Raw genomic sequence first — 22,747 nt, forward strand, 5'->3', positions numbered from 1 at the left:
TATGTTCATTCCCGTGATTATGTTACATTTTATGACTCCATCTTTATCTTACATTATGCTCCACAGACTGGAGCAAGAGATTCTCCTTCTGGCCTTGAAGAAGCTGCCATACTGTGAGAAAGCCATACGGCAGGGAACTGAAGGTGGATTCTAAGAGCTCAGAGTGCTCTTAGCGACCACTGAGAAGCCCCATTATAGCTTTGGTCTGACATACTCCAAGGCATCCCCAGGATCCATACTCACACACTGCTCACTGGTCTCTGGGATGAACTCCCCCTCACTGTTGATGCTGGTGTAGGACCCCTGCCGGGCAATGCGCTGCTGCCGCTCAGGCACATAGCCAGGGGGAGGTGAGCTTCGTCCAGGGTTTTGGGAGCCTAGAGCACAGAAACAAGATCTTTTACAACAGAGCCCAGGATGTACCTTGAGAGGAGCAGACACGGGACCAGGTCAGACCAAAGGTCTGTTGCAGAGGCTGGTACAAGGTAGGAACTCAGCAGAATGCCATTTGTTTCCTTCGCTCTATGTGGCAGATAAAATGGGTTACACTCAAGATCCATTCTACCCTTCTGGTATGCCTTCATGCACGTTAGAAGTTAAAGCTAAAAGCTATTATTTCTAAGACTCCCAGAGGTCCAGCCAATCAGATGCACTTGTGTGAGATTTAGATGGCTTCCTGCTACTCCTACTGCTCCTGGACATAGTCATGGAAGCTGCAGTTTTTCTGCTGCAGCGTTACCAGAGGCCCCACACCTGGTCTCCAGTTTTTCCAATGTCAAGACACTGATGCAGGCATCCTCTATGTACATGGTGTGGAGCAGAGCAGAAGGGCACTGTGCTTCTCAATCTGGTAGCTTCCCGATTACAGAAGAGGGAGTAGCTCTATGGTGTCTGTTTCTCTCTTTCTCTCTCTACCCTATAAGCCAGAATGTGCACTAAATCTCTTCTTCCTGAAATTAGAGTGGATTCTACTCTGTGCACCTGAACCCTGAGCAATACATACTGGAATGAAAAAGTATTACACATTTGACCTAGGATGAAGAAAAAATGTCTCTTGTAAGGGACGGATCAGAAAGAAAAACCCACTTACTGGTGAAATCCCAGACAGGGGTCCAAACTATTCCCAGAAAGGATGAACTGCTCCAGTTTGTTACACAGTGTCTAGGTGAAGCCTCCTTGGGATAAAATATCCAAGAACCCAACATCTATCCTCTCTCTCGCCAGCTGCCACTGAACTCTCCCCTGGTTTTACAGGTAGGATGGAACTGGCTCACGAGGACAGCACTACAGACCCAGGAGGGGCTGGGGGAAAACAGCAAAGGTTTTCTGAGCTTTTATTTCCAGCCAGAGACTTTCACTTTTTCCAATACACATTGCTGCCTGCAGAGAGCCAGTCTTATTATCTGATGGGCAATGGGCCAGAGGCTATTGTGCACAGGCCCACAGCTTGGGGCAGGAAAGGGAAGTCTCCCCAAACCAATGGCTATCAGAGGAAGCAAATGGAAAAACCAGGAGTTGGCAGAACTGCTCCAGAGCATTTTCAGTTTTGTTTTTATCTTCAATTCAGAAATTGGGGGCTAGTGAGACACACAACAGTAGTCGAGAACAAGTAAGACAGGGACCTGAACAGGACAGGATACTGGAGTGCAAGACCCACTGATGCCCCCACATTTACCAGCAGAGACAGCAGTGAGCTAGACAGCACAAATCACAGTACTATGCAAGCAAGACCACTCATCTGGGGCCTCAGAAAGCAGGCATGACAGGGATAGCAGGCTCTCTGGAATGCCCTTCCCTGGCATTCTAGCCCGATCTTGTTCTATTCTTGTGAGGCCATTTGTGCCAAGAGGCCCCAGCAACAGAGGCTGAAGCAACAAAGCAGAGTAGTAGACCTGTGTTCAGAGTGGCCCACAGCTTTGCATGAAGGTGTTCTACACACAAAGGAGAAAGCCAGGACTTTAAGCTGCTGGCCATCCATGCTCCACCCCCTCAGCCCCCCGCCCCAGGGCATGCCAGCTCTCTGCTAGCTCCCTAACCCATAGTGCAGAGTCTGAGCAAAACTCTCCCCCAAAGCTGAAAGACTGGCTCTCAGATTTTAGCCTTTCTCATAGGAGACTCCTGTCAGGAAGCTGATGCAGTCAGGAAGTTGCCTCTGCAGGGAGTTCTAGGGTTTGAGGTCAGTGTTAATGTGCAGGTCATTCCAAGTACAAAGAGATAGCTGTTTTGGCCATCAACTATTTTCTCTAAACTCTGCTGTCTCTTTCTGGGCAGATGAGATTGGGGGAGGAATCAAATCTTTTTTTCTTCTTCAGTGGGAAACCTTAACCAGTATTTCTCAGTGTGCTTACACTAGACCAGGCTGTGCAGAACATTTCATCCCATGAGACCCGGAGAACATCCTATGTGCTTCAACTTTCAAAATTCCCATTTTATTGTGAAGTTGCCACCACTACGAAACAGCTTCTGGTCTCATGTAGCATCACAGAAGAATTTCTGGCAAGGAGAAGAGCCCTGTGGAAGTGAAGGGAGCTGACCTGCGTGATCCTGGGCCCCGCCCTTCCGACTGCACCAGGACAGGGGGACAGGAGGTCTGCACAGCGCACAGCTCTCTACCCCGCTCCCACCACGGCTCCCTACAAGTCACCTCATCCTTTCCACACTTCTCTCCTCCTCTGCCTGAACTTTTCCTTTTCTCCTCCTCCCGGCCAAGGCATTCTGCACCTTCTCCCTGCACTCCTTGCTTCATCTGTCACAGGAGTCGGCTTCCCCACAGTCTCCTTGGCACCACATTCAACCCCCTTTTCAGCTGACTTTATGCCTCCCTTCTTCGTGAGCAGGCTCAGATCTCTAACTTACAGTCTGACCTTACGTTTGCCTCTCGTGTAAACTACTAACCCATCTCTGATTTTCTTTCACCACCACGCTCTGTGAAAGAACCGGTTGCCTCTGCTCCCCCACTACTCATTCCTTAGGGGCTGCGATCTGGCTGCCTAACTGTGGGGCCACAGCGATAAGACAAGGAGCAAGACAGAGTGGGAACAGAAGCAAAGGCACTTAACAAGATGCACTAGACCGAACAGGAGTCAGAATGTGGCAGGGCTTGGCTGCATGGCTTAAGGGCACCACCCAATATATTATGGGAAAAAATGGTGCTTGAGCTTGGCTTCAAAGGTGGGTAGAATTTCTATAAGCAAAGGGCATCATCACATAGGAAAACTCCAGCTGCCTTGTCTGAAGATCTCCCCACAGGGGTCTTTCTTTAGGGTTAACTCATTACCTAGTTGTTTTTGTTTGTTTAGTGCTTGTTTTTTGGTTTTTAGCATGAACTAGTTTAACAGGCTAAATGGCTTGAAAAAAATTAGAATTCAAGGTATGTATATTATGATGGAAAGAATGAAAGGTAAACATGATAACTGGTTTCAAATAGTTGAAAAACTGTCAGATGAAAGATGTTATCTGTACATCTGTGTTGCTCAACATAGCAGTACGAGAGTCACTGGGTAAAGTGAGAGAAGGCAGATTTTCAATTCAATATAAGGAAAAACTTCAAACAAATAGCACGATCTGAAATTGGACTGGGCTGCCTTGTACTTCCCCATCACTGAACATGGTGCAGTGGGAGCTGAATGACATGCATGTTACCGTCTCTCACTAAATACAGGTTCCTTCATATTGGTGAGGGGAGGAGGGCAAATCCCACTTGCTTCTGCTGGTTGAGAGCTGAATGGCTAAGGCTTCTCAACCCCATTTCTACTCCAAGGACTTCTCTTAGTGCCCAATGCTTCAACCCTGACTCTTTTCCTATTTCCTTCTACTTCTAGACGGCTTTACACTGCACCAGTACAGCAAGCACTCAGACATTTGTGGACCAAATGACAAGCTGCCCTTGGTCTGCCCTTTCCAACCTGGCTGGTACCATGTAAGGCCTCCGTTTACCCCCTCTTGTTTCTCTGGTCACTCCTGTGCTGTGTCCTTTGCAGGTTCATCTTCCTCTCATTGGCCATGAAGTCTCTAAGGCTCAGTCCTCAGCCTCTTCTTACTCTGTAGTCTCTCCTTAGGGCCTCTCACCTGGGTATATGGCTTCAACTAGATAATTTCTAATTTTTTTTTCTAGTCCTGATTTTCTCCCCTAGAGACCTATATATCTAACTGTCCATTTGCTATCTCTTCTTGGCTCTCTGAAAGGCACCTCCAATTCAATCTGTCTAAAACATCAGGTCTGCCTCTTCTCAGCACGTGAAACCAGGCTCTCGTCGACCATTTCTGTCTTGGTGAAAGGCAGTGCCGTTCATCCAGATCCATAAACCAGTAACTTATCTCCTACTCTTTCAACATCTGCAAAATCAATATAATATCACAGTAGTTCTTAAACCTTTTGGTTTTAGAACCCTTTTATACTTTGAAAATCAAGGATATCACATAGCTTTTATTAAGTTGGTTTTATCAATTGATATTCACTGTATTAGATATTAAAGCTCAAACACACAGGGCGCCTGGGTGGCTCAGTAGGTTGAGCATCTGACTCTTGACTTTGGCTCAAGTCATGATTACGCAGTTTGTGAGAGAGCAGGCCCCAAGTTGGGCTCTGTGCTGACAATGCAGAGCTTGTTTGGGATTCTCGCTTTCTCCTCTCTCTCTGGCCCTCCCCTACTCATGCTTTCTCTCTCAAAATAAATAAATAATAAAAACCTTTAAAAACAATTTTTTTTCAAAACACAATTAATACATAAGCACACATTCCATTAGCCATCGGAGCAATTACATCACCTTAGGCATGTAACCTCTGGAAAACTCCACTGTACACTCATGAGAGAATGAGTAAAAAGGCAAACTGCAGACCTCCTGAAAGGATCTCAGGGACCCCTGCATTGAGTTCCCACCCCAAACCACACTTTGAGAACCACCACAGTGCCATGTTCTGTTGCTTTTACCTTCTAAATGTCTCAAATACACGTGTGCCTTCTCTCCACTACTGTCATCAGCCTAATTCAAGCTTCTGTCTTCTTCCCCTGGACCAAACTGCATTAGCCTAACATGGTTTCCCTCCCTCCCTCCCTCCATTCATTCATTCATTCTAATTTACGTCCAAGTTAGTTAGCATATGGTGCAACAATGATTTCAGGAGTAGATTCTTTAATGCCGCTTACTCATTTAGTCCACCCCCTCTGCCCCCCCGCCACAACCACTCCAGGAACCCTCTGCTTGTTCTCTACATTTAAGAGTCTCTTAAGTTTTGTACCCCTCCCCATTTTTATATTATTTTTGCTTCCCTTCCCTTATGTTCATCTGTTTTGTATCCTAAATTCTTCATATGAGTGAAGTCATGGGATATTTGTCTTTCTCTGACTAATTTCGCTCACCATAATACCATCCACATAGTTGCAAATGGCAAGATTTCATTCTTTTTGATTGCTGAGTAATACTCCATTGTGTGTGTGTGTGTGTGTGTGTGTGTGTGTGTGTGTGTGCACGCGCACACACATATACCACATCTTCTTTATCCATTCATCCACTGATGGACATTTGGGCTCTTTCCATACTTTGGCTATTGTCGATAGCGCTGCTTTAACACTGGGGTGCATGTGCCCCTTTGAAACAGCACAACATGGTTTCCCTTTAATCTATTCTTACTCTCCTGCAATCTGTTCTCCATGACGTAGCTAGAGCAATCTTTTCAAAGCACAAATCAGAATATGTCACATCACCCATTTCTATTCACTTTAAAAACCTGAAAGTGGATTTTCACTGCTTTCAACATTAAAGATCAAAATGTTCACTACAGACCATAGGGTTCTGTGTCCCTCCCTGGCCTCAGCCCGTTTCTCCCGATTGTTCTCAGGTCTCCAGCCTCAGGGCTTCTTTCTGTTTCTCAATCACACCACACTCCCCCAGCCAGCAGGCCTCCACACGTATAGCTCTCCCTGCCTCTCTCTTCCTTGTTTCCTTTCGCATAACTCCCATTCATGCTCCAGATCACAGAGTAAGGCTTTCCTGGACCCCAAATCTGGATGCATCCCTCTGTTATACATGCTCACAGCACCACACACCTTTCAGCAACAGCCTATAAGTTACACATTAATCTCATCATGACAAGTAAGTATTTTCTTCCCAAAGACAAATTGTCTTATGCATCTACAAGAGTCATAGGGGCAGAAGCCAGGTCTTTTTGGCTTCCCATGTTTCTGGCACATAGCTGATATTCTGACAATTAAACCTGAAGTGAATAAATAAATGAATAAAAATGCAGTTTGATGGGAAGAAAAAAGATAATAAGATAATGTGATAAACACTATAATGGAGATGGGCATAAGGGACCAACATTTTCAGTGGCTTCCCACTGCCTACCAGTAAGCCCAAGGGCAGTGAAGTTTCCTTAGGGAAGTGGTCCAGGCATCGTTTCTCACCTTTCTTTATTCTCCTCCAAATACACCAGGCAGTCTGAAGCACAAGTGAGATTTCCACAGGCTAACAGTTGAAAAGCCCTCTCCCCTCATCCTTACCTATAGAAGTCCCCCATAATCTCTAAAGACCAGTTTAGACAGCTCCTCCACAGACTGCATGTCCCAGGTCATTCCAGTTAGAAATAATCTCTGCTGTTTCTTATCTCTATGGAAAGGCTGGCAGGCTCTGCCCACTTCTGCCATGTCAGCCACACTCCGTACCACTTGAGGTTCTTGGAACCCAACACCTTATTTTTCAATTATGTCTGGTGGGTACCCCTTCCTGTGCCTTGAGTATTTCTACGCTTAACAAATCTTCCTTCGTGTGTCAGCTCTGATGTTTCCTCTTCTGTGGAAGACCTTCTCCAAAGGCCTGGGCAGAGTTAGTTACTGCCTGCTCCGTGTTCCCACCCCACCCTGCCCTCCACTGCAGCCTCCATTGTAGCCCTCAGCCCAGCCCAATGACTGGTACATCATGCTTGCTGAATGAAGGAACCCAGAATCTATACATGCTGGGAGGCTGTGTTGCCCAATCCCTAGACACAAAGGAACTATTTCATAAAAATCCTAATCCTCAGCATTCTCAGACAAGGAAATTCTATATATGGCTCCTCACAACAACAGCCCAGCATTTAACCCCTGCCTCTACATACAAATCACGGGCTCTTGCTTAGGACAAGGAGGCCCAATCACTGTCCCACGTCAATCCTCACTGCTTACTATACAAATGAGCAAATGTTGCCCTCCTCCAGCCCCTCAGTCTTTCCAGGGCTCTGGAACAGAAGCTATACTCGCAGAGTCAGGGCACCTGGATTCCAGGACTAGAGATATTCTAGATAGGGTCTCCTTGCTAGGGTGCTGGCTCTCTCTCCTTGACAAGCTTATTAAAAAACATAACCACCAGTTATCTACAATATTAGAGAAATATGAAGCTCATATACGCACCTTCAGCTGGGCAACACTTATTACCAGTGTTTGCTCAGGTGGCTGAAATTACTCAGTAAGGCAAAGTCAGTGCCTCAGTAACCCATGTTACTCCCTCAGGAAGCTTATCACTCACAGACAGGCTCAGCGGCAGGACTGATGTTCAGAAGTCCCCATGCTCAGCTCAAGATCTTCTGAGAGCAGTTTAATTGGATGCAATTCTACCTGTGTGAGGAGAACTTGCCTTCCTACCAGCAGCAGTAACCTCAACACAAACATTTGAAGTCCTGGTTTCCCTCTTGATACAGAATCCACAATTCAGAACATGGGCTTTCTCCTCAGACTCTGGGAAATGGGATCCAGTACAATATTGGATTATCTGCTATAATGCACGGACCTGACTTAGATTTCTTTCCTGGGGAGGCCTGGGAGCAGCTACATAGCTTTCTTCCTAGTTAGCCAATCATATACACTATGTCAACAGTCTCCTGTCCTTCGCAGAAACTTAGTTTGATTCTCCAAGAGTTTCACTGGTCAACATCTTCCTCAGAGCATAAGGCCTCTTCAGGAATCACAAGCAAGAGGTCTAAGGTCAAAACTCAAACTTGGACCTGAGTCCTAACCTCACAAGTCCCCAGTTCTTAGGCAAAGTAATGGTCAAAAATGAGAGTGTACAGGGAGCCTGGGTGGCTCAGTCAGTTAAGTGTCTGACTTCAGCTCCGGTCATGATCTCACGATTTGGAGGTTTGAACCCCACATAGGGCTCTCTGCTAATAGCTCAGAGCCTGGAGCCCACTTCAGATTCTGTGTCTTCTTCTCTTTCTGCCCCTCCCTCGCTCACACTCTGTCTCTCAAAAATAATAAATAAATGTTAAAAAAGATGAGAGTGGACTGTCGTTGGGAGGTCTTCAAGCAGATGTTTGAGGAGATCACTTTTTCAGACATATTCAAAAGGAACTTGGTCACGCTATCATGTTGTTATACTATAAGCTCCTTGAGGGTAGGGATACCATTCCAGTCATTTCTCTACCCATTCCTCCCAAATAAAGGCACAAAAGTTGATTCTGCACAGGGTAGTAATCTATGAATATTTGATGATGTTTTTAAATTAATATTTGATTTTTAAAAAGCAGGGCAGATAAATTAGATGAGAGGGAAAAAAGGGGTGAAATACTCACTGACAGACAGGTGCCTGCTTCTGGGCTCGGGGGGCTGGTAGATGGTATTTATATCTCCTGCAGACTGGGAAGCTTTGATCCGCACTTGCCTGGACACTCCAGAATGGGGAGAGGGACTGGTCTGCAAGATAAGAGAAAAAAGGCTGAGCTATCGTTAGGCAGGCAGGCTGAGAAAGGTCTCCCCACCCTTCCCTAAGAAGGGTGTCTTCTTCATGTTCCTCATGTTCTTAGCTGTATTCATGCTTTCAGTAAATGAGCTACCCAGCCTTCCCCCAAATCTCACTCCTCAGTATGTCTTGGCAAATCACTATTTCCTCACAGAAGTTTTACAGCTTCAGTGTTATCTGAGTACTGAGACCCACTGCCCCAGTTTAAAGGGTGAGGATCTAGGCATGGAGGAATAACAAGTTTTCCTATCATAATATGCTGAACAGAAAAGACTTTGTAAACACCCCCTCATAAATTCTCCAGAGAGTTTGGGAAAAATAGCAGGAAATTATTTCGGCAGCGAGATCACCTGCCGAATGGGGGCTCAGAATAGACAATGATGGCAATCTCCCTGCCCAACAGAATTCTGGGTGATAAACATGTACTTCTAAAAGTTGCCTGATGTGCTGCTTCTGCCCCAACCATAATCACTCCCTCAAAATTAAGGTAAAATCTCAGTTGATTAACATCACCAGGCTTTCCATGTGAACCACCTCAAGACTGCATTCATCTGGGAAGGGCCATCATAGGTACCATTCTGCCAGAGGTCAAGGATCTCAGAACAGAATGGGACCATCAACATTACCACATGCACCCGTGCTCTGGCACTGTCCAAGTCAAGCCACCAATGAGCCCTAGAAAATAAATCAAAGCAACAAAGGGGGTCCCTTGCATTGAGAAAGCTGAAAACTGAAGCTCAGCAGTGAGCAAGAGGCATCGGGATGCGATCACAAACATGCAGAGAGCAGGCATGGGAGGTCAGGACCTCTAGAGAACTTGGGTCAAATTTCTAGTTGCTTCTCAAGCTCTTCTACCTCACATAAGAAAAAAAGTCCGACCTAAACAAACTATATCCTGTCCTCCAGGAAAAAGGCTTCCCGCTCTCAGGGGTAATTCAGCTGCCAAGCAGCCTCCTCTGGTCTCCCGACACCAGACTTTATCACACGCAGGGCTGTCTTTACAAATTGTCTTGCTCTAACGGGAAGTCAGAACCAAGGGGAAGTGAATGTTCTTGCTGAAGCCTCCGATGTGCAATAGCTCTCTGCTGAGAGTCAAAAAGGAAAAAACAGTCAAAGCCACATACTGGGGAACCAGGCCAGTGAAGGGCAAGGGAAGGCCACAACCCTGCAGTCAGAAAGAGAAGAGCCACATGATGAGCACCCCCCACCCCCGCCTGAGGACATCTGCTTGCACATAGGGCCTTCCAGAAATCTTGGTGGCATGAATTTGAAATGTACCAAAGAACATATACTCTAAACTCTCAATTTTAAATTCTAAGAGCTGTAATGGGAAAGTAGGTTCCATGGCCAGCAAAAGCACAGACTTGTAGAAGCAAAGGCTGAAGTTGTGGCAACAGGTTAGAAAACAGACGAAGGTTTCAAAGCAGACTTTTCACACCCTAATGTGCACAAATCACCTGGGACCTTGTTAAAACAGATTCTGACTCAGTAGGTCCAGGATGGTGTAGAGAATCTGCATTTTTTTAAAGACTTTATTTAAAAACTTTTTTTAGTGTTTTATTTTTGAGAGAGAGAGAGAGACAGTGTGAGCAGGGGAGGGTCAAAAAGAGAGGGGGAGACAGAATCTGAAGCAAGCTCCAGGCTCTGACCTAGCTGTCAGCACAGAGCCCGATGCAGGGCTCGAACCCATGAACCATGAGATCATGACCTGAGCTGAAGTCGGACACTTAACTGACTGAATCCCCCAGGAGCCTCTAAAGACTTTATTTTTAAGTAATCTCTACACCCAACATGGGTCACACACTCCACCGACTGAGCCAGCTGGTACCCCGAGAATCTGCATTTCTAATAAGCTTCCAGGCATGCTAATACTGCCGACCCACGGATCACACTTTGAGCAGTGAGATCTTAGGAGGAGAGTGATACTTCAATTTAAGGTCATGGTTCTCAACCCTAGCCACCCATTTAAAGAGCTGCCTGTGGGGCCAAACACACCTCACATCAAACTACAAGAGAATCTCTGGGCAGGGGCCCAAGGGTCGGTATTTTTTTTAAATCTCCCCTAGTGTTTGTAATATTCAGCCAAGCTTAAAAACCCTGACTTAAGGGGATAAAAGACAATGGCAAGGCAAACAAAAATGAGATTCATGCAAGGATTCAGCGCACCTTGAACAAGACAGAGAAGTGGGAAAGAGAGGAAGGAGGAAGGTGGGACTAGGAAAACCAAATGGGGACTGCAGTGGAGTGAAAGCAGAGCCCACAGGTACAGAGGGGGTGGCCAGGAGAATGTTCTAAAGACAGCAAACAGAAGGTGGCATTTGACTCTGCAGGTAGCAGTGTGTCTGGCTGATACAAACGACATGAAAAATTATCAGGGAACCACATCCATAAAGATTGTGATGATTGAAAGCTAGGGGATCAGCAGAAAAGAAGGTCACAAAGGTGGACTCACAAATTACCTTGCTAAGAGATCTGATGATATGAGACAAAGGGAACAAGTGGGTTCAACTATGCAGGGGGAAGGGGTGTGCGTGTGTGGCTGCATCAGTTTGGTTCACAGGAGCATAAGGTAAGAAAGGGCACCTGGATCTCACCAGGCCTCTGCCTCAAGGGTGGCACCAAGAGACTCTGCACCCAAATATTCCCCCCAATATGTAAGGGGTTCCTCAAAAATCACAACAAAGTGACTAAATCTGTGTTTTCTAGTTCGGTTGCCCTCTGAGCTGTGGGGAAGAGAGTGAAACATCTCCCAACTTTTCTCCATGGGCAATGTTATACTTTCTGTTCTATTTCTAAAAAATTGTGAAGAACCCGGAGGAGGTTTTCCAGGGACTAAATAATTCTAAGATCCCCATCCTGAATAGTAACTGATGGGTACTGAACTACACAAGAACATCCAGATTCTAGAGCAGCTCTGTCACCACTTACTGCTTCACCTCAGGCAAGTCACTCTAAGTCTCAGTTTCTCCAGGTATAGCCTGGCAAGAACAGATGTCTGCCCTGGACCCCTCAAAGCTGTAAGAATCAATGAGAGACAAAAGCACTTATACATGTAAGGTGTTACTGTGTTTACATAGTATTATGTTACTATGTTCCAGGGGCCAGACTGAAGCTATTCCACTCAGCAACTTTGATCCTGTTTTCCTGCACTTGCCCCATCATTTTAGTAGAAGAGCAAATAATGAATTACTCTTTAGATTATCCTTGATATTTTTTAATGTTTTATTTATTTCTGAGAGAGAGAGAGAGAGAGAGAGAGAGAGAGCGAGAGCGAGAGCGTGAGCAGGGGAGGGTCAGAGAGAGAGGGAGATACAGAATCTGAAACAGGCTCCAGGCTCTGAACTAGCTGTCAGCACAGAGACTGACGCAGGGCTTGAACCCACGAACCGTGAGATCATGACCAGAGCTGAAGTCGAATGCTTAACTGACTGAGCTACCCAAGTGCCCCATATCCTTGATATTTCGAACTTAAATAGCAGATGAGATAGCATCAAACTCATTGAGGGAATATTTGGGAACTGGACAACAACTGGAAGAGAAGATTAAAAGTTTACTTTTGTCAGAGAGAATCTGAGGTAACAAAATAAAATGCTATACTCATTTTAAGGTGGCTGGGTATTTCGTTTTTATCATATTCAGATATAAGTGACAAAAGAATGTTAAGCTTGAAGTGGCTTAGCTGGTTAAGCATCTGACTCTTGCTATCAGCTCAGGTCATATCATGTTCATGAGATGGAGCCCTGTGTCAGGCTCTGTACTGGGTGTGGAACTTGCTTAGCATTCTCTCTCTCTTTCTCTCTGCCCCTCCCCTGCACTCACTTGCTTGCTCTCTCTTGCAAAAAAATAAAAAAATAAAAATTATAAAAACCTTTATTATAAAAAAAGAATGTTAAGCTTGAGATTACTTTAAGAGAGTAGAAAATCTGGGTCTAGGAAGTTATAAGATCAAGAGAGGAAAGATGAACTAACAGATGCACACATGTTTAGAGAAGTCTCTAATAGGAATAACCTGAGAGTTGATGGTCCCAGGCATAGGCCTAATACAACAAGAACTACTGAAGGAGATGATGATGTTTCTTATAAAGGAAGGAGAAAGTAAGGCTAGAGAGAGGCTTTTCAGATTAAAGGTGGCTCTGTGATAACCAAAATCCAGGAGTTTTCAGGTAAGAACAATACTGAAGTATAAGACATGGCCTTGGCCAGGTGAGGTAGGAGGGGTATGATATACACTTTGATGAGGGGTAAAGACAGAGGAACGCCAAGAAGCTGTCACAGAAGGATCAGCAGAAAAGGAATTCAGAGAGAAGAGACCACACATTTGAAAACAAGAATAAGAAGGGAAGTAAAGGTATAAGTGATAACAATAGGTGGATGAGGCAATGGCTTGCTAAAAATAAACGAAACTCAGTAGAGAAAACAAAGTAGTTGACAGTTATCAGCAAGAGATAAGGCAGGGTGCTATGGTATCCCAGAGCAGTGTACTAAAGTATGATCTGTGGCTGGTACCAGGCCACAACCCGTGGTATAACAGTCCAGTCCCCAACAAAGTAAATACAGAAATGGAAAATAACTCTTTATAGACTTTTACAGAAATTTGGCAGAGAGACTTTCTGTCTACTGAATCTAATAATAAAAACTGTGGTCTTATATTTTGTATGTTTCTGGTTTCTTTTTCCATTTCATTTTTCAGTTTTTGTGTTTTAAAAGGAATTGATCCACGACAGATTGGAAATTAGAACAAAACTGATATTTCATCAGAGATGCTTAGAGAACCACTGTTCTGGTGGTGGGATTCCTGAGCACATAGCAAATCTGGATCATGATACTTGTGTTTATTAAGAAGTATGGGGCCGAAGGGCACCTGGGTAGCTCAGTTCCATTGAGTGATCAACTATGGCTCAGGTCACAATCTCACAGTTTGTGGGTTCAAGCCCTGTGTCTGGCTCTATGCTGACAGCTCAGAACCTGTAGCTTACTTCAGATTCTGGGTCTTCCTCTCTCTCTGCCCCTCCCCAACTTGTGCTCTGTCTCTCTCTCTCTCTCTCTTAGAAACAAATAAACATTAAAAAAGGAAATTTTTTTTTAAAAAAGTCTGAGGTCTAGCTGAGGAAGTTCCCAAGGAAAAGTTTCATTACCACTGCTAGTCTTAAATGTAAATCTTTATAAATGGAAAAAAAAAAGCAGCTTAAATGACCTTACAGTAACAAAAAATGGTTATTTAATTAAATTATAGTATATCCACTCAAGGGAATTATGCATCCTTATAAGTTATAATTATGAAGATTGCATATTAACACAGAAAAATGTACGTGACAATGTTAAATGAAAAAATAATTTAGAAAATTATACGACTACCATGACAACATTTAAAATAGGTACACATATGTTCGAAAACTACAGGGGCACATGTAAATATCAATCAATGTGTTATAGTGATAGGATTAGACAGGATAGTTCTCTCCTTTTTAAACTTTATAAAAAAGATATGCTGACTGTATACTAATTTTTTAAAATATAGGTCCTTAGAAAGGGAGGCATCAGTGCTTGTTCTGGCAGCACATGTTAAAATTGGATCAATACAAAGATTAGCATGTGTAAGGATGACATGCAAATTCATGAAGTGTTCCATTAAAAAGAAAAAATAAAGAAAGGAAGGAAGAAGAAAGAGAGGCATCAATATGGCATTTATTTTATACATCTAATGCAATGCCCTGGGTATCAGAGCTCAGATGGTCATCTTTCAGGCAGCTCGGGGGTTTGCAGCAGTCTCTGCAGCCATGTGCACCCCTTAATTGGTGGGAAAGTGGATGTAAAAAACCAGTTGTCTATACCTTCTCATCATAGGAATGGACAGATCATGGTCAAAGGTGCTAGCTCCCAGTCAAGCAATCACATTATTAAACCAGACCCCAATTCTAGCTTCTTATATACAGAAGGGCTTTGCTGAATATGATCTCTGCTTGACTTTGGTAATAATCAAGAAGCAATCCCTGTGTTTTCTTAAGGATGGGTGGAGAAGGTGTTCCAAAACAGTAAGTCACGGCTCCTGTTCTTGACGATCTTAATAATCTTTTGGGATAAAACTTACAAATATGCAACAACTAGAGGGCAATTACTAAGCAACCTATAAACAAGTATACAAATTATATCCAATGACTAAAAGAACAGAAATAACCAACATAGCTCAGGCAAAACCACTGACAAAATTGTAGCAGGTAAATCAAGCCAGGTCCTAAAATCAGTCACAGTTTGGCAAAGAGCAAAAAGGAAGAACTGCAGAAAGGGGGGAATATGCTGAAGAATGTGGAAAGATGAGACTAGGGAGTTGAAAACAAGGGTAGACAGTGATAAACCCTGGATGCTAGACTAAATTTAGATCCTATGATAGGATCCTATGAAAGAAATAAAGAAAGACTATAAGGAGGAGGTAACTTGAACAGAAAAATAAAATAATAAAGTATGTATTTCATTTCAGAATATTTCCCAACACAAAGCCAGAGAAAAGAGAAGACAAGACCATCCTCAATCATGAGGACACTTCTGTAGTATTAGAAAATGCCTTCTTGGGGAACCTGGGTGGCTCATTTAGTTAAGTGTCCAACTCTTGATTTTGGCTCAGGTCATGATCTCAGTCGTGAGATTGGGCCCCATGTTGGGCTCTGTGCTGAGCGTGGAGGTTCACTGGGATTCTCTCTTTACCTCTCTCTCTGCCCCTCCCCTCCCCCAATAAACAAATAAACATAAAAAAAAAAAAGAAAAGAAAATATTTTCTTTATTCTAAGTCCTCCTAACTCCATTCTCTTGTGTTTTCCCCCAATCAGTAGGACAGCCCAATCTCAATAGGTCTCTAAAAATAAATGGCCAGCATGAGTACCATTCCACCTAAACCCTGTCCTGGTATGGTGTGTTCATGCAGCAGTGTCAGCTGTTCGCACCTGGCTGTCTTCAAGCATAAGGAAAGAGTGCCAAGAAACCTTTAGGAACATTCACGTCAAGAAAGCTGGTACGGAGTGTCTGGGTCACTCAGTCAGTTAAGCGTCCGACTTCAGCTAAGGTCATGATCTCATGGTCAGTGAGTTCGAGCCCCGCATTGGGTTCAGCTCAGAGCCTGAAGCTTGCTTCAGATTCTGTGTCTCCCTATCCCTCTGCTCCTCCCCTCCTCGTGCTCTGTCTCTTAAAAATGAATAAATATTTAGGGGCGCCTGGGTGGCTTAGTCGGTTAAGCGTCCGACTTTCGCTTAGGTCATGATCTCGCGGTTCGTGGGTTCGAGCCCTGCGTCGGGCTCTGTGCTGACTGCCAGCTCAGAGCCTGGAGCCTGTTTCAGTCTGTGAATCCCTCTCTCTGACCCTCCCCTGCTCACGCTGTCTCTCTCTCTCTCTCTCCTAGAAATAATAAAATTTAAAAGAAAAAAAAAATGAATAAATATTTAAAAAAATAAAAATTAAAAAAAAAAAAAGGAAAAGAAAACTGGTACAGGAATCAGTGATTAGAAGACAGACAGACTGCAATCATCCTTGTGAAATGTAGGCCCTTATGGACCTTTTAAGAGAAGTTAATAAGGAGTGATCCCACATTTCTGACGGCCCCTGCAGATTGCCGGCCATTGGGTAAGGTAGTAGCTGGTAAGTTACAAGAGGCTCCCCACCCGATGGTCTTTCTCCCATTGAAAAGAAGGAAAAGCTTGTTTCCTACTTATGTCTCCAGAGACAGGCATGGTTGCTGAGGGGTTGTGAGAGAAGGTCTACATGATATCCTCAATCCCCTGGCTGCCTTTGCTAAGTATCTTCACCATAATCAAATCTCTCTTGTTGGGGTCCAAAACAAATGGAGATAACATAGAGAAAAAGAATTTTCTCTTCAGTCATAAATGTTTTCCTTCCTTCCATGCCACAAGCCAAGTAATCTTTAGCTACAACTTTAACACGGGTGATTTGACTTCACAGTGAAATCACATACAAAATGTGATCTGGCCATTGACACAGTGGGCTGGGCTGGGCTGCACTTATATGCTTATGTGCACTTATGTGCAGCAGCTGAAGAATACAAAATTCTGTCAAGGGAAGCCAAGTGAACTCCTGAAAAACAGCAAGTTTTGTCCTCTGTCCAGCTGCCAGGCCATCACAGGGGCTACTTACATGGTTTCTGTCCTGTGACAGCAGCAATATCCTAAGACTCTTCATGCTGGAGCTTCTGTCTAATATGTCAATTGCTTTATCAAGATCATCTTGGTTCTTCAGCAGGATGGAAAGCTGGGACACAGACACAGAAAAAGGGAATCATATATATCTTTAGTTTACAAAAATAAGCAAAAATTTAAAAAATGTCTGAAGGAAAACAATCTCACTGGATACGATGGGGTCAAAAAATTAATTCAAACCATCTAGATACTTTTTCTTTACTTCAGTGTACAATTCATTAATTTTTAGTCAAATTTGTGCATCCATCATCACAATTCAATTTTAAAACATTTCCATTGTTCCAAATGATCTTGTGCCCATATACAGTCATTCCCTCTTCCCACCTGTAGCCCCAGCAACAACTAATCTACTCTCTGCCTCTGTAGATTGACCTCTTTTGGACATTTCATATAAATGGAATCCTAGAATTCATACATGTTCAATTCAGTTCATAGGCTTTTGTATCTAGTTTCTTTTGTTTAACGTTTCTGAGTTCATCCATGCTGTGCGACACACCAGTAGTTTGTTTCAAGATATTTCCTGCGAAGAGCTTCCTCTCTAAAAATACTCTTTTCTCCAAAGCTCAAATCCTAAATAGTTAAAGCACCCTATTTCTTCCCAAATTAAATATTCACCTTAGCCTGTACTGCCATTAACAGAACAAGCAGAAAAGGCATAGAAGAAGGGGGATATGCAGAAGATGAAAACTGTTACTCAAATAAGAACACAAATTTAGGCCACATAGGAGAGTTTAAGATCTTAATGTTTAAAGGTAAAAATCAGTGACTAGAATTCAGAAACAATCTCCTGTTTTCATTTCCCTTAAGTATTAAAGACATCACCCTTGAAGGTATGGATAAGTCTCACTTGCTGTTAAATGCAGATGACATTCTGAGTACTTAGTACTGAAAGATGTAAAAGTATCCTTTGCCTAGGACCCAGCAAATGTCAGATCTCACACATTGGTGGCAAACACAAAATCAAGTAAAAGTCCAATTTATTTCTTTAGTGCCCAGTTTATAATAAAAGGAGAAGACAACACTAAATTGTAGGCTAGGAAAAAACAAAGAGCAAGAACAGTATTTAAAATAAAATTTCGGGGCGCCTGGGTGGCTCAGTTGGTTAAGTGTCCAACTTTGGCTCAGGTCATGATCCCGCAGTTTGTGAGTTTGAGCCCCACATCAGACTCTGTGCTGACAGCTCAGAGTCTGGAGCCTGCTTTGGATTCTGTGTCTCCCCCTCTCTCTGCCCTTCCCATGCTCATGCTCTTTCTCTCTCTGTTTCTCAATAATAAATATATGTAAAAAATAAATAAATAATTAAATAAAATAAAAATTCAAGGGACGCCTGGCTGACTCAGTCAAAAGAGTAAGCAACTCATGATCTTGGGGTTGTGAGTTTGAGCCCCATGTTGGAAGCAGAGATTACTTAAAATAAATAAATAAAAAATAAAATAAAATTTCAAGACAACTTATGGAATGGGAGAAAATTTTGCAAATCATATCATATTATAAAAGAATTCCTTCCTGTAACATTCAAAGTAGGAATAAATAAGAATGGTTATGGGTGTAGGAGAGATAAAGAAATAACTGGAGTAGGCTTTAACTTAAACAAACAAACTACAATTTGTACAAACTACAAATGTATGGTATGGGTCTAGTATTCAGAATATACATAGAACTCTTACAACTCAACAGTAAGAGGACAAAGAATCCAATTCTTCTAACGGACAAAGGATTTGAACAGACACTGCCCAAAGAAGATAGACAATGGCCAATAAGCACCGAAAAGATCCTCCATGTCATTAGTCATTAGGGAAATGCAAATCAAAACCACAATGAGATACCACTTCACACCTACTAGGATTGGCTATAATTTACCAAACAGATAAACAAAAACCCAAAAAATAACACGCGCTGATGAGGATGTAGAGAAATTACAACCTTCCTTCACTGCTGGTAAGAAGTGTAAAATGGTACAGTAGATATGGGAAGGATGGACAGTTTCTCAAAAAGATAACATAGAGTTACCATAAGACAACAGTTCTACTCCTAGGTATATACTCTAGAGAACTGAAAACATATGTACAAATGAAAATGTGTACACATATGTTTATGGCAGCACTACTCATAATAGCCAAAAAGTAAAAACAATTCAAGTATCCAGATGGATACACAAAATGTGGTTTATCCATACTGGGGAATATTATTATCTTGAAAACATTATGCTAAGTGAAAGAAGCCAAAAACAAAAGGCCACATATTGGTTGATTCCATGTATATGAAATGTTCAGAACAGGCAAATCCAAAGAGACAGAAAGTAGGTTTGTGTTCACCTGCCAGGGGCTGGGAAGAGGAGGGAAGAGGAAGTGACTGCTAATGGGTACAGGCCTTTTCTTTGGGGTATCTGGAATTAGATAGTAGTGTTGGTTATACAAATCTGTAAATATACTAAAAACCACTAAATTGTACCACTTAAAAGGGTAAATTTTATGGTAGGTACATTATACCTCAATAAAGCTATTATTACAAAAAAATAAACATAAAATAAAATACTAACTGATTTTTCACATGTGGTTCTCAAATCCTGACATGGCAAGGTTTAGAGGGCAAAGAAAAGAAAAAGAGGTTGAGGGATTTTAAATTAATAAAATGTAAACTAGTCAATTCTTGGTCATTGACATTAGCAGAACATGGACAGACATGCATCATCTAAAATAATAACTAGTAATTATGTTTGGCTTTAGAATTAACAGCTGCATAAATATTTGAATAAAGGAATGACTAACATTCTGGGAAGTCACTTTATTGGCAAAAGAATTTGAAAATGGATTTTGAGACATGCAGAATTTTTTTTAAAAATTTTGTTTTTTTAATATTTTTATTTATTTCTTACAGAGCGAGAGACAGCATGAACAGGGGAGGGTCAGAGAGAGAGGGAGATACAGAATCTGAAACAGGCTGCAGGCTCTGAGCTCGCTGTCAGCACAGAGTCAGACACGGGGCTCGAACCCACGAACCATGAGATCATGACCTGAGCCGAAGTCGGACGCTTAACTGACTGAGCCACCCAGGAGCCACAACATTAAGAATTCGTAACGGAAAGAGAAATGAGCACTAAATCATTCAGAAAAGTCTTTCCTAACTAAAGAACACCTTCTTTAATCCTGATTAGCTGGCGGACTCTAGCCTCGCTTTCCTATGCAGTGACAGAACCTTGAGCTGCAATCTTTAAAAGTTCATCTGCATTACTTATTAACTATAGAGCTAGTGGTTTATTTTCCAAATTTGCTGTGTTTCTAAAATTTGTCCCAAAAAACAAAATATCAGACACTCTTATTTTTGTTAGCTATTGGGCAATAAATACACGTAATTATGGTTGTACATTATATAAAAAGGGGACCAGGGAATTTTAGCCAACAAAACTCAGCTGCTATAGATTCAGCCCCAAACTATGGAAGAAATTTCTTTTTTCTCCAGCTGAAGGTTTTTTGTTTTTTTTTTATAGTTGACACATAACATAACGTTAGTTTCAGGTGTACAACACAGTGATTCAACAAGCCTATATGTTATGCTGTGCTCACCACAAGTGTAGCTACCATCTGTCACCATATAACACTACTACATTATATTCCCCATGCTGTACCTTTTATCCCTGTGACTTCTCATTCCATAACTGGAGGCTTGTATCTCCCACCCCCTTTACCTGTTTTGCCTACCCCTCCCCTCTGATAACCATCAGTTTATTCTCTGTATTTATGGGTTTATTCATTCATTTTGTGTTTTAGTTTCTACATATAAACGAAATCATATGATATTTGTCTTTCTCTGTCTCACTTATTTCACTTAGCATAATACTCTCTAGGTCTATCCATGTTGTTGCAAATGGCAAGATCTCATTTTTTATGACTGAGTAATATTCCACTGGATACATACACCATATCTTCTTTATCCATTCATCTACTGATGGATAGACAGACACCAGAATTGCTTTATGGAGGAGATTCTTAACTCTTCAACCAATAAAACAAAACTACACAGTAAGGACCCGATTCTCAAGGACCAGGATGTTGCCCAGCTTTCTTGTCTTGTCCCCCAACTCAATTCCCTCAAGATGCAGACTCTACTAAGCACCAACACACTGCCTCTCAGACTAATGCAAGGCATTGGCTCAAGCAGACTGTAGCTTCTAGTACCTTTCTTAAAGCTGGGAAAGCAGCCAAGTAACTGACACTCAAAAGAATCCCTTCTTGGGTAATATTTAAAGTATGAAAAAATAAGGACTGGAAGGAAGGGCAGGGGCAGGAGGAGGAAGAGCTAAAGAAATCATCTGAGTAGGTGCTAACTTTGGAAATAAACTACACTTGGAAGTTAAACTTTGAGAGAAGAGTCCAGCATTTATGACTATCAATAGAGGAACTACCCACGAGTTTTCCACATCTTTCCAACCCCTCCTAAACCTCTGCTTCTTGTTAAGGTAAACTATAAAACATAATGGAGACAATATATATCCTGGCCCTGGTACCTTACCTGTTTCCACCATGGCGTATTAGAGCTACCAGCACTGACTGCGCAGGTGGAATGGAAGTAGCTATGGAATACCCCATGTAGCAAAAACCAGAAATCCCAGAATTACTGGAATTAAGAAAAGAGGCTCCAGAAAAGGAAAACTTGCAGATGATATTACAGGAGCAAACTAAAATATCCTCAATTAAGCAAAAAGTAAAAGGTAGTTAGCTGTCACCCCATCTTGTCTCCATACCATCCATCTACTTTCTTACCTCATTGTTCATGTAATGAAGATCAAGAGGCTGCCCAAACACTGTTGTCACCTTGTGTTCCACATCTTCGTATCTAACAGGCCGGCTGAATGCTATAATTCTGAAAAGGAACAGGAAGCATGGTTAACTGCGTATTTTAAAAGTCAGATTTAGAAAGCTAGGACTTCTGAATATCTTCCCGTTCTTTTAAACATAGGATTCTCTTTTTCTCCTTCATACAGTTTGACTTTCTATTTTTTCTTTTCTTCTTTTATCTACCTTACTTTTTTCACCTTTCCTCTGAGTATCACAAACATTGTGGCTCAATCCCAACCATTGTTCTACCATTTCAGCTCAAATCTTTCTGTCAATGACAGTTCAGTACAAAGCAGGAGACCTGGGATGCCTGGGTGGCTCAGTCAGTTAAGCCTCCAACTCTGTCTCAGGTCATGATCTCAGTTTGTGAGTTCAAGCCCCACATCAGGCTTCCGCTGTCAGCACAGAGCCCACTTTGGATCCTCTGTCCCTCTCTCTTTGCCCCTCCCATGTTTGTACTGTCTATCTTTCAAAAATAAATGAATAAACTTAAAAGAAAAAAAGCAAGACACCTAGATTTTAAAATTAGGTTCCAAATACTCTCTTTAGGAAGAAAAACTGGAGACTGTAGCAGTAGTCCTGAAAACATGGTCTTAACTCCCAAATGACTCAACTCCAGGACTTGAAAGGTCTTCTCCATCACTGATGCCAGAGGAATCTCAATGCTGATTATCCTCAAAATTGAGATTTCCTACCTAAGAGTCAAAGGAATTCCCCTTGAGCTGGTTACATGCCTAAGTTTTCTTAACTACTGACACATGTGATTATGTAAGAAGTATTGATATTGACACTTTTCTAGAGAGACTCATTAGGTCAGTTCAAAACACAATTTCTATAAAAACAGAGTAGGGTAAGAACTTGTTCACAGATGTGTTAAAATGATCTGTTAACTAAAAGTCACAGCAAAATTTAAAGGTGGGGTCAGATGAAACATACAAAATGAATAAAATATACAAAAAATTGGCAAAATGTTGATAATAATCGAAGCTGGGTTACAGGTCCAGA

The 22,747-nt window shown here is 42.4% G+C and overlaps 1 protein-coding gene and 1 pseudogene across 3 annotated transcripts in view; one reads left to right on the plus strand and one right to left on the minus strand.

The window, feature by feature from the left end:
• Positions 1-22,747, minus strand: part of MAP3K3 (mitogen-activated protein kinase kinase kinase 3) — a 61,917-nt gene that overhangs the window by 12,315 nt on the left and 26,855 nt on the right. For all 3 annotated transcript variants that reach the window (XM_039235963.1, XM_039235961.1, XM_039235964.1), the window contains exons 4-7: positions 21,668-21,767; positions 16,846-16,959; positions 8,543-8,663; positions 244-377 (exon numbers count right to left, since the gene is read on the minus strand). In XM_039235963.1, coding sequence (XP_039091894.1) covers positions 244-377; positions 8,543-8,663; positions 16,846-16,959; positions 21,668-21,767 — 469 coding nt within the window. The remainder of the gene's footprint in view (positions 1-243; positions 378-8,542; positions 8,664-16,845; positions 16,960-21,667; positions 21,768-22,747) is intronic.
• Positions 14,252-14,344, plus strand: LOC120234230 (annotated as a pseudogene).

This window comes from Hyaena hyaena, unplaced genomic scaffold (assembly GCF_003009895.1).
Source record: "Hyaena hyaena isolate Hyena2069 unplaced genomic scaffold, ASM300989v1 scaffold_104, whole genome shotgun sequence".
Classification (NCBI taxonomy): Eukaryota; Metazoa; Chordata; class Mammalia; order Carnivora; family Hyaenidae; genus Hyaena; species Hyaena hyaena.